Source organism: Salvia hispanica, chromosome 1 (genome assembly GCF_029641045.1).
Source record: "Salvia hispanica isolate PSC_SH4W2 chromosome 1, Shi_PSC_v1, whole genome shotgun sequence".
In the NCBI taxonomy this organism is placed as follows: domain Eukaryota; kingdom Viridiplantae; phylum Streptophyta; class Magnoliopsida; order Lamiales; family Lamiaceae; genus Salvia; species Salvia hispanica.
This window is the reverse complement of record NC_142692.1, coordinates 32,277,767-32,289,187: the sequence shown is the minus strand read 5'-3', so window position 1 is coordinate 32,289,187 and position 11,421 is coordinate 32,277,767. Positions and strand designations below refer to the sequence as shown.

The 11,421-nt window shown below is 39.0% G+C and overlaps 2 protein-coding genes and 1 long non-coding RNA gene across 3 annotated transcripts; 2 read left to right on the top strand and 1 right to left on the bottom strand.

The window, feature by feature from the left end:
• The first annotated feature begins 4,951 nt into the window (after positions 1 to 4,951).
• Positions 4,952 to 7,020, top strand: LOC125223556 (plasma membrane fusion protein). The gene is made up of 6 exons (XM_048126756.2): positions 4,952 to 5,206; positions 5,307 to 5,414; positions 5,541 to 5,671; positions 6,375 to 6,475; positions 6,628 to 6,687; positions 6,822 to 7,020. The coding sequence occupies exons 1-6, from the start codon at positions 4,960 to 4,962 to the stop codon at positions 6,907 to 6,909; spliced, it is 735 nt and encodes a 244-aa protein (XP_047982713.2). The 5' UTR covers positions 4,952 to 4,959; the 3' UTR covers positions 6,910 to 7,020.
• Positions 7,021 to 7,436: 416 nt separating this feature from the next.
• Positions 7,437 to 9,023, bottom strand: LOC125223551 (Leucine carboxyl methyltransferase). Its single transcript, XM_048126749.1, has 2 exons — positions 8,636 to 9,023; positions 7,437 to 8,361 (listed from the first exon to the last, which is right to left on the bottom strand). Exons 1-2 carry the CDS (start codon positions 9,021 to 9,023, stop codon positions 7,733 to 7,735), a joined length of 1,017 nt encoding a protein of 338 aa, XP_047982706.1. The 3' UTR covers positions 7,437 to 7,732.
• On the top strand, positions 8,232 to 9,424 carry LOC125223563 (uncharacterized). Its single transcript, XR_007176741.2, has 2 exons — positions 8,232 to 8,367; positions 8,799 to 9,424. It is a non-coding gene; the product is annotated as an uncharacterized LOC125223563 (long non-coding RNA).
• Positions 9,425 to 11,421: the final 1,997 nt, after the last annotated feature.

Here is an 11,421-nt window from a genome sequence, read left to right as displayed (position 1 = left end):
TTGTGTCAGGAACCGCCGGTTTTCTAACACAAACCGCCGGTTTCCGACACAAACCGGCGGTTAACCGTGCTTTTTCAGACCTACCCCCTGCAACCCTACGAACCTATCGGCGAACGGCTATTTTTCCGGTTAACCGGCGGTTAACCGGTTAACCGGCGGTTCCGAACCGACGGTTAACCGCCGGTTCCGGTTGCATATTTTTTGAACCGTAACCGAACCGTAAAAACCGTGTAACCGGATTTCGAATCGGAACCGTCGTCCGGTTCCGGTTCCGGTTCCGAACCACCGGTTAGAAACCGGCGGTTAACCGGCAGTCCGGTTTGGTTTGGCCATGTCTATGCGTAAGGTTTGCTGCAAGGATTCCACAGCTTCATAAGCCATATCAGGTGTATGCCATCAATTTCTCAAACTAAATGCTGAATTTGGAAAAAAAACAAAAGCCAAAATGCATCCGGTCAAAATTCATGAAAGCAATCGATCCTTTTTTTCAAAATGATCCTAAAACTTTTGACCCTTTTGAATTTTTGTATGTTTAACATTTTATTTTATTTTATTTATATGAAAGTAACGATATTTAAGTGTAAATTTTATCAATGGTTAAATTTTATGTTTAAATATAGCAAATTCTAAATGAGATTCTTAAACTGGGACAAACAGAAATTGCAAAATATGACAAGACTTTTAAACTGGGACAGAGGGAATATAATTTTTATAAATTTTTAATATAATACATTAAAGATATATAAATTATTAAAAATAATATATCAACTAATGAGATTGTCTCATGGTTGATGAAATAAAAAAGAATGGAGATCGGGCTGTTGGTGTTTGCCATGGAAGAGGCCTCGGTCAAGGAGAGAGAAGGGCCTCTTGTTTCAATTTTTGTTTTTTTAATTGAAAATGACGTGGAGGTCGGCCTTGGAGCACCAAAGGTCAAAACATTAGCATAATAAACCACGTATAATTATTGGTTACATAATCCATAACCCTTAGGTCGGTTAGAGCATAGCAGGGCTGTCAAATTTTGCTGATTGGGTCGCTATCGGGTTAATCCAATATCGATCCAATCTTATCGAGTTCCAACCCGACCCAACCCAAATCATCGTGTTCTTATCGGGTTCAACCCAAACAGATTCGTGTCGTTCGTGCGGATTTCGTGTCATCCAAAAAAATATCGATCGCGTCGGATTCGTGCGGATTTTGTGTCATCCAAAAAAATATTGGTCACCTTTTAATGAGAGTGAATTACTACACAATATAAATGTTATACGATAACGACCGACATATGATATTATATAATTCAAATTTGATATTACACGATAAAATAAGATATTACAAAATTAAAATAATTAATTTAAATAATGTTTAAATCCAAATAATAAAATTAAATTATATTAAAATTAAAATCTAACAAATAAAGTTAAAATAATTCAAATAATTTTTTTTGATAAAATTTAAGTATGCAGTAATATTTTTTTATCATAAAAAAATAATTAATAATAGTATTAATCATATTTTTACTAATAAAATTAAAATTATAATATTTTTTAATTAATAAAAATATGTAAAATTAAAATTTAATATATTATTGTAATTAATAAAAAAATCAAAATAATTTTTTTTTTCTTAACGGATAACCCAACCCAACCCAACCCAAAATTAATGACCCAAATCTTAAATGTGCGTGTTCGTGTTGGGTTAACTTTGTGCGGATTCGTGTCGGATCAAAAATTGCCAGCCCCAGACACCATAGAATAATTGTGTTTTTATTGTTTAATATTTAAATTTTGGAATAATTATTGTTTTTTTCCTTTTCTACATTTTACTACTATTAGAGCATCTCCAATAGCGGCTAGCCCACCGGCTAGCCGATTCGCGTCGCTAGCCGGTCGGCTAGCCGAACTATTGGAACCGGCCAGCGGCATTTTGGCATGGAAATCGGCGAGCGCACGCCGATTTCCAGGCGCTGGCCGATGCTCTGGCCGCCATTGTGGCGTGCCGATCGGCGAGCGATCAGCGAGCGCCCATTTTTTATTTTTTATTTTTTGAAATTTTTTGAAAAACTATATATACGCGATTTTAGTTTCATTTTCATTTGTACCACTTGTTTTAACGAGTTTTCTCTCTCTCTTAAATTTCTGTAAAAGAGCAACATCGAGCGATGAGTAACGCGGGTGGTAGCAGTGGTGGTAGTGGTGGTAGTGGTGGGGATACTGAGGATTACGAACGGCGGATGAACGAGGCTATGGAGGCCTACATGAACCGCGAGATAGAGCAGTATATGCGAAGGGTCGAACAGCAGGCGGTACCTCGCCCTCCTGCCGTTGTCCACCGTTGAGCAGTGATTGATCGGGATCACGTAGCTGCACATCAGCGGCTATATGACGACTACTTCTCAGAGAACTTGCGGTTTCCCGCAAACATGTTCAGGCGGCGTTTTAGAATGCGCAGGGAGCCAGGGAGTTGTTTATGCGTATCGTTGACGCTTTGGAGCGTCGATATATGTATTTCCGCTTCAGACACGATGCGGCTGGCAGACCCGGCCACACCCCTATTCAAAAGTGCACGGCGGCAATCAGGCAGTTGGCCTACGGAGGCGCGGCAGACATGTGGGATGAGTACCTCCACATCGGTGAATCGACATCCCTGGAATGTCTGATGTATTTCTGTCAGGGCGTGATTATAATTTTCCGTGGTCAGTACCTTCGAAGCCCTACCCCCAAGATTGTCAGGATCTGATGCAGATGCACGGGGAGCAGCATGGGTTCCCCGGGATGCTAGGCAGCATAGATTGTATGCATTGGGAGTGGAAGAACTGTCCGACTGCCTGGAAGGGGGCATACACGACCGGCTACAAGGGAAAGAATCCCACGATGATCAAGAGGCCGTAGCTGATTACCGGCTGTGGATCTGGCATGCGTATTTAGGGGTAGCCGGGTCGAACAACGACCTCAACGTCCTCAACTCGTCACCCCTCTTCAACGAGCAATGTCAGGGTATCGGTCCGGCCGTCTCATTTGTGGCCAACGACAACCGGCATGATATGGGCTACTACTTGGCGGATGGGATATAGCCTAGGTGGCACGTCTTTGTGAAGACGATCAGGCATGCGGCAGATGACAGGAAGGCCTACTTTGCGGAACGGCAGGAGTTGGCGCGCAAGGACGTGGAGCGCGCATTTGGTGTGCTCCAGTCTCGATGGGCAGCAATCAAGGGTCCAACGCGTTTGTGGGATGTCGGCTGCATTGGTGATATAATGTACGCCTGCATTATCTTGCACAATATGATCGTCGAAGACGAAGGCGTACAACTGACTAATTGGGCCAATGACGATGAAGCCGGTTCAAGCCACGGAATGGTCACCCCTAACGTACGACGTGGGGTACCTCACGATGAAGTCGGCTGCCTCCAGGCACATGCCGACATGCGCCAAGTGAATGCTCATATTCAACTCCAAAAGGATATAATTGAAGAGTTGTGGGCACGGAAGACTGCACGGCGATAGTTTTTTCTTTATTATGTAATTTTTTTTTAAAATGAATGTACTTTTTTTATATGAAATTAATGAATTTTCTCGTATATGTCTCGTAAATTTAATTCCGTAGTTTATCGTAAATTTAATTTTGTAAATGTAGTTGTTTTTGAATTATTTTTATTGCGGCTAGCCTGTGGCTGGCCTTAGGCTAGCCTATTTGATTAAAATGATGATGTGGCAGGTGGATTTTTAGTGCTGATAACATGGCAGGGAGAGAGAGTGGCTAGCCTGTGGCTGGCCCATTTCTAATATGGTATCAGAGCGGGCCCAAGTCGATGTTGGTTTTCTCTTTATCTCTTATCTACCTCACGAGTGGAAGACCGATGTCCTTTCCGGCCCACATCGATGATGGTTCTCTTATCTCTAGCATTGCCTACCCACGTGATGGAACACCGATGTCCTTTTCGATCCACACGTGAGGGGGCGTGTAAAATTCTCTAAATTCTGTCCCACATCGACTTGGTGATGATCCAATCTAATCTATATAAGTGTGGATAACCCTCCCCCTTATGAGGCCTTTTAAGGGATGAGTGGCTCATTTCTAATATGGTATCAAAGCAGGGCCCAGTCGATGATGGTTTATCTCTTTATCTCTTCTCTTGCCTACCCACGTGATGGAAGTCTGATGTGTCATTCCGGCCCACATGTGAGGGGGTGTGTTAAATTCCCTAAATTCTGTCCCACATCGACTTGGTGATGATCCAATATAATCTATATAAGTGTGGATAACCCTCCCCTTATGAGGCCTTTTAAGGGGCGAGTGGCTCATTTCTAATATGGTATCAGAGCAGGGCCCAAGCCGATGATGGATTTATTCTCTTTATCTCTTCTCTTGCCTACCCACGTGATGGAAGTCCGATGTGTCATTCCGGTCCACACGTGAGGGGGCGTGTTAAAATTCTAATATCTTGTCCCACATCGGCTTGGTGATGATCCTAGCTTCTCTATATAAGTGTGGATAACCCTCCCCCTTATGAGGCATTTTAAGAGTGAGTGGCCCATTTCTAATATGGTATCAGAGCGGGCCCAAGTCGATGATGGTTTTCTCTTTATCTCTTATCTACCTCACGAGTGGAAGACCGATGTCCTTTCCGGCCCACATCGATGATGGTTCTCTAGCATTGCCTACCCACGTGATGGAAGACCGATGTCCTTTCCTGCCCACACGTGAGGGGGCGTGTTAAATTCCCTAAATTCTGTCCCACATCGACTTGGTGATGATCCAATCTAATCTATATAAGTGTGGATAACCCTCCCCTTATGAGGCCTTTTAAGGGGTGAGTGGCCCATTTCTAATAGGGTGTGTTAAATTCTCCAAATCCTTATCCCATATCGGCTTGGTGACATCCTATCTATAAGGATGGATAAACCTACGCCTTATGAGACTTTTAAGGGTGAATGGCTTTGACCTATTGACATTGGAGATGCTCTTATACAATTGGCATCTTAACCGTCACACAATCTCCACCATGTCACCACCGGTCATCGCGTCCCTATCTCCCGCCGCCGCTCCGCCTCTACTAAAGTCTCTACACTCAGCAGAACCACCACCTCAACTCTCCCGACCCGAAATCACCTCGATATCGCGCCGCGCAGCCGCCGTTTTGCTCTCCTCAGTCATCATTCCCATCCTCCGACCGCCTCTCGCCTCCGCATTCTCAATCGGCATCTGTACTTCTCATTTTCTCAATTTCATTCGACACATTTCTCATAAACATAGACGTATGGTTCAATTGCATGTCAATTTTTTTTGTTTTTGAACTTCGATTAGCAGGACCGAAGGAGTGGCTTAAGGAGCAGAAGAAGAAGTCGTTTAAATTTCTGTTAGCTCCGGTTGATGCCTCACGCAACATCCTTCAGTCCGCCTACCTTTTGCTCAGTACCTTTTTTTCTCAATTACTATCTTTTCTGCTAATGCCTATTTAGTTCATTATCATTTCTGCTCAATTTTTTTGGGCGTATTCTATTTCTCTAATAATACAAATTCTGATTTTAACTGATGTAGTGAAAAGTGAAGGAGTTTTAGATGAAGGTGAATTGGACGAATTTCAGAATTTGTTGGTTTCTGCAGCTAGAGATTGTGTTCCTCGTGATAGAAGTTCTTTCGTTGAATTACAAGCCAATACTGGAGTAGAGGTATCAGATTGCACCCTTGTTAATTATTTGCTTGCGCTTTTCCTTGTCATTTGTTTCGCCGATTGGATTCTGAGAAATGAGGCTGAAAATTATAGCAGATCAACTGTTAGAGAAAATGGTTAAGTAGAGTTTAACTTGCTCTTGTTCAGTTGAAACAGTTCATCCTGTCATTAGTTTGACAAAATGATTAAGTAGAGCTAGAATTTCTTATCATTTGTTTCGCCTATGTTGCTGAATCCTCATTTGAAGGCTAATTCAGCCCATGTAGAAAGTTTGTTAATCTGAATTAGTCTTCCTGAACAAGGTGTCATGTTTTCGATCAAATTTTGTTTAGCTTCAGCTTAAGTTGGAAAAACCAGAGGTTTTAGCTAGTATTTATGTGTTATGTGAATACATGAGGTGTGCCAGTAATTGTTTCCTGGAAATAATAGGATTAGCATAACATTTAAACGTGAACTTTGAAAATAGTCTCCATGCTATCAAACTCATTACTGGAACTTCCAAGCAAGTCGTGCAATGTCAGAGGTTAAGTGTATTTTTCAAGTAGGATTTATTCTGCATTTCTGAAGAACTCTTCATAGAGCAAAATTAGTGATGACAAAGTAGATCAATAGATGCAAATGGAGAAAGGGAAGTAATATGTTAATTTACTTGCTTTTGAAGAGTTTGAAATTAACTTCTGGAGTCTAAATCATACCTTTAGGTCTGCACATTCCGGTTGATTGTGAAAAATGCAGCGTCCTTGCTTGACGACAACGACCCCCTCAAATTAGAAGCTGAATCCAAGCTCAATGATCTCATAAGGTATGTTTACTTGGTTAGCCAATGGGTCTTGCTTAATGTTGTTGATGCTACAAATCATGTGATCCTATGTAATATGCTTAGAAGACAACAAGCTGCACGTTGATAATCTAGTATCAGCAAATTCATTCTAATGTTTTTCTTGCTGACTGCAGATCATTTTCTTCTCTTAGTGGCATGGCTCGGGAAGAAAGTGTTCAACTTACTTTGAACAGGTTCAATAACCAACTGATTCGATAATCTACCATGCCCCCTTAACTGGCACTCAAATTAATGCCACTAACCAACTTCTCACGTAATCATTTATACATATTTGACAGTGAATATGGTCTGTTCATCTTTTGTGCAGGAAGCAAAGAGTTGTAGATGCACTTAAGGATACCATATCTTCACTAAACAACTTTGAGCAGGGTATCAAGGACTGTCTCCAAGTTTGATCATTCCATTTCTTGCTAATGTTCTTAGCGCGACTTCTTTTTAATGTAAACTAGTACATTGTAGAACAGGTGGTTTATTTACAATTTTAACGCCAACACTGTCTATTGCAATAGTTATGTACTGTTTTAAATATCAGCAAAATGTAGCTTGGGCATATGGACAACCAAATCAAGGTAAATTAACTAATTAAGCACCAGTAGTTTGTTTTAGTTGATTAACCTCGAATAGAAGTTGACAGAACCAAGTTTGATCTCATAAAACCATCTTTTGTTTTCTATAGATTACTAGCAATATGTGATTGGAGTTATTAAGGGTGTTTATTCCATATTTGGCTATCATCTTAAAAATTGTTGAAGTTCCAGCTTACTTGATCTTATGGAAAGAATTTATCCAGTTGAAAGTCGTGTGCCACTTGCGGAGTCTGCAGTAAATTTTGTCATTCATTTTGATTATACTGACGGTCACCGCTAAGATGCTACAAATTGAAGCCAAGGAAACTCTTCAAAAAGTACAGGTAAAGAAAAGATGAAGAACAGTGTTTGGTTATCAATACTAGGAAATGATGCTTTTGGCTTTAAATACTCTACATAACTGTTGATGTATTAAAACGTTATCACATGCTAGCGAATGTGAGGCCAAGAACCTCATTGGGAACAAGGAGTTCCTGATTATAATGCTAAATTGCTAATACCAGATCTTCTGACAGAGCTAGAACTGCAATTTCATCACTGACTAAGCCTGTAATAATACTAGCAAGAAATAGTGCCTATTCATATACTATAAAGTGAAACTCTGATATGTATAGCTTATTACAACAGGAACTCATGAGCTCATGTGATTGGGCGAACCAGAAGCTTGTAACAAATACAAGCGACCACAGGGTGTGCCATCATCTGGGTGAGTTTGAATTGATCTGGGCAAGCTGCGTAGCTTGTTGAACAGATTCAGTGGATCCTGCAATAATCCGAAATGGGCATCTGGATCGCCAATCTGTGAGAGCGTAACATCAGCAAAACCTAGAGATGGAAGTAGTTCATCAGGCCAGTCACAATAGAAAAGGAAGGTGGAGCTGGATAATGCCGTTGCCTGTTTATTCATGAAGTCGGCTAACAGCACAGTTTTGGTATGATTGCATTTTTCTGCAATGATTTTAAGTACTTTCATGGCATTGGTTTGCGAGAGATAGTACAGGATTCCCTCCAAGATCCAGACTGTACTCTTGTTTGGCTCAAATCCTGATGTTTCGAGCTTTTCAAGCCAGTCATCTTCCGTTAGGTCAGCTGCCACTCTAGTCAATGACTTTGCTGTAACGATTGGATGATGATGCTTGTCTCTTGAAGATGCTGCTGCCTCCAGAATTGTGGCTTTTGCATGTAAAACCTCAGGAAAATCAACTTCAAAAACGCTGCTTTCTTTCAAACAGCTTAGGCGATGTGATCTTGCATCCATACCTGCAGGTAAACAACATATTCTTTATTCAAATTGAGTGGTTGTTTTGATTTCTCTTTTCTTGTATTAGTTAGAAATAGTATATCAAAAGAGGGCGTTTGTGCCATTTTTATAGAAAATGGTTTCTCATACTTTTTGAAATTTCTAAAACAAGTACAGAATGGATATATTTCTTTGGCATAGTATGATATAATATGGTAGAGATTCATTTATACAATGCTGCAATTTATGTTGATAAAGCAAAAAAAATTAAAAATTGTTTGAGCATTGTCATACCTGCACCTAGCAGAACAACCTGTGCTCCTCCCCCATCATGTGAGCTCAAAGCCGCCTCAAGCTTTGAATCGAACCAAAGCGTCCTAACAGCAAGAATAACCCCAGAAATCTCCCTGGCATTGTTAAGCCGGTCTTTCTTGATCTTCTCATATATGTTTCTCAGGAACGTCTCGCCAGCAAACAGCTCAGCCAGCGGGTCATGGATCACCTGCTTCCACAATGCCCGCCCAGCCGCTGTCTGGCACGCTGACCGCCTCAGGAAATCCCAGTCGCTCTTGATGGTTGCATGAAGGCCTGCCAGAGGGTCGTTGCTCAGCAGCTCGGACAACCTCAGTTCCGGCCAAGTTTCATCCTTTAGAAACACACTTGCGTTGTCATCATTCGACATGTTGTGCTGCTGCGAATGCTGAACCGTACCATATGCGCCACGGAAGTTAAATGAATGAAGGGAGGTTCTGAGGAGAGAGTGGAGTCAAGATATAGTCATGAGGATAAGGAAAGAGAGCCACACACACAATCAACATGAAAGGTTCTAAGATATCCAGCCTCATTTTGTGTCTAGGGAAAGAGAAAGGTGATGAAGAGTCCACGATCACCTTCATCCATTTGCATAAAAAAGTGGCTGACAAAGGCTCCCACCTTCAAAATGTGGTTCCCACTTCAATACTATTTGTTGAAGATGATGTTTTGTTACGTACTTTATCCTCAGATATTCACATATATATGGGCATGTAAAGTAATCATAATTCTTAAAAAAATAAAAGCTAGGTAACTTTTTCAGGATTTTAATTCCCCAACTTTTCTTAGGTATTTTATCTTAGTTTTAGAATTCTAGACATATTTAGTATTTTATTTTTTTATTCAACTTTGATTAATTATTATTATTATGTTATTAATTAATGCTAAGTAATTAAGAAAATTATTACAAGTTAGAGAAAATTGATAAATTTCATAACATTTGATGAAACAATTAAGTATCGAGGTAGATTCAATATTTAACCCTTACATTTATCATATGGTATATAAATTAACTAATTAAGTATCATGTAATTATGGTAAACTTAAAACTGAAACATAGAAAGAATTACTCCATCCGTCTTTAAAAAGTATGAACTATTTTCTTATTAGTTTGTCCCTGATAAGTATGAACTTTCTAATTTTGAATAGTTAAACAACACATTATCCTTACACATCATTTTATTTACAACTTATACAATTATACTACACTACTAATGACGTGGAATCCACTTGCACTAACACTACTTACACTACCATTTATCTCTCTCATTTTACCAATTATATGTTAAAATCCATGCCAAACAAATGCTCATACTTTTTTAGGGACGGAGGGAAATAAATTTTTGGACTGCTAGTTTTGGGATCTATCATTCATAAAAAAAAGTAAAATAAGATTCTGATAGTGAACAGACCAAAATAGCAAAAGAGAATTTTGTTTGTGGACGTGCGTCTTATATTATTCTCTTTGTCGATGAAATATAGTCTCATTTTTTCCAATTTTTTGGTCTATTCACCAAAATTTTTATTTTTATTTATGAAACTTTTCTTATCACTTTTTTCTGTCTTTTTCTTACCTACTTTGTCAATTGGATATTAAAAACTTATCCTCCACAAATAAAAATGGAGTATTTTAATATTTTTAATGGACAGGGTATTAAAAATTAATGAATCAAATAAGAATTTAAAGATGCTCGCTCGACGCCCATTCATATCGCATCAATTTGAGCTGTTAAAGCCGGGCACTTGTTAAGACCTACGAATGGTGGATATTCAGTTTGGATTATCATTTAAATCACCATCTTTCAACCAAATTCAGAGTAGATATAATTTTCAAAATCATTACCAAAAAAAGTTGATATTATATGATAGAAGAGCTGACAGGTGGACATGTTTAACGTATTGTTAGATTTTACTACTAATTTAAGAGGACCACACTTAACTATTATAGAACAAAGCTATAATCCGATACAAGTCCAACTTAAGAGGACCACACTTATTAAAGAAACAATGTGGTTGTTTGTCAAAAAAAAATTCTCCAAAAGTTAAAGGATTAAATGTTCTGCTTTGATTCATCGGTTGTTTGTCAAAAAAAAAATACTGCCAAAGTTAAAGGATTACATGTTCCGCTTTGATTCATAGCAAATAATACGAGACAATTAAATTCTAAGTATAATAGTACTATATACTATTTAAACATGTGCCAAACTAAATGTTCATACTTTTCGAAAGCAGATAAAGTAATATGAGTATTTCTTAACTTATGCGGAGAATTTTTAAATATCCGTCACCACATAAAACTCCTCAACTATAATGGTACAAATGTAGTACTCCCTCCGTGCAAGAATAAGAGTCTCATTTTTCCATTTTGTTCCGTCCAGTCCACGAATAAGAGTCCTAGTTCATAATTACCAAAAATGGTAAGAAACCTCACATTCCACTAACTCATTTCACTCACATATCATTTAAAACTAATATATACAAGTGGGACCCTATTCCACTAACTTTCTTCCACCCACTTTTCTTAACATTTCTTAAAACTCGCGCCATTTAGAAACGGGGCTCTTAATCGTAGACGGAAGGAGTAAAAGTTAAAAAAGTAAGAAATACTCCATATTTTAGACAAATTAAATACTAACCACTAGTAAATGAATCGATATTTGTATGAACAGAAATTGTGGCAAGTCACTGGAACGCAAGGCGATAATAGCAGTTTGTAAATGATTATCAATTTCGACGGTAAAATTACCATTTGAACAATACCAATTTAT

Coding starts and splice junctions, on each gene's coding strand:
- LOC125223556 (XM_048126756.2), top strand. CDS start 4,960: ATGCTCTTATACAATTGGCATCTTAACCGTCACACAATCTCCACCATG. Junction 5,672..6,374: donor AAGCCAATACTGGAGTAGAG/GTATCAGATTGC, acceptor TCATACCTTTAG/GTCTGCACATTCCGGTTGAT. Junction 6,688..6,821: donor GTTCAACTTACTTTGAACAG/GTTCAATAACCA, acceptor TCTTTTGTGCAG/GAAGCAAAGAGTTGTAGATG.
- LOC125223551 (XM_048126749.1), bottom strand. CDS start 9,023: ATGTCGAATGATGACAACGCAAGTGTGTTTCTAAAGGATGAAACTTGG. Junction 8,362..8,635: donor GGTTGTTCTGCTAGGTGCAG/GTATGACAATGC, acceptor GTTTACCTGCAG/GTATGGATGCAAGATCACAT.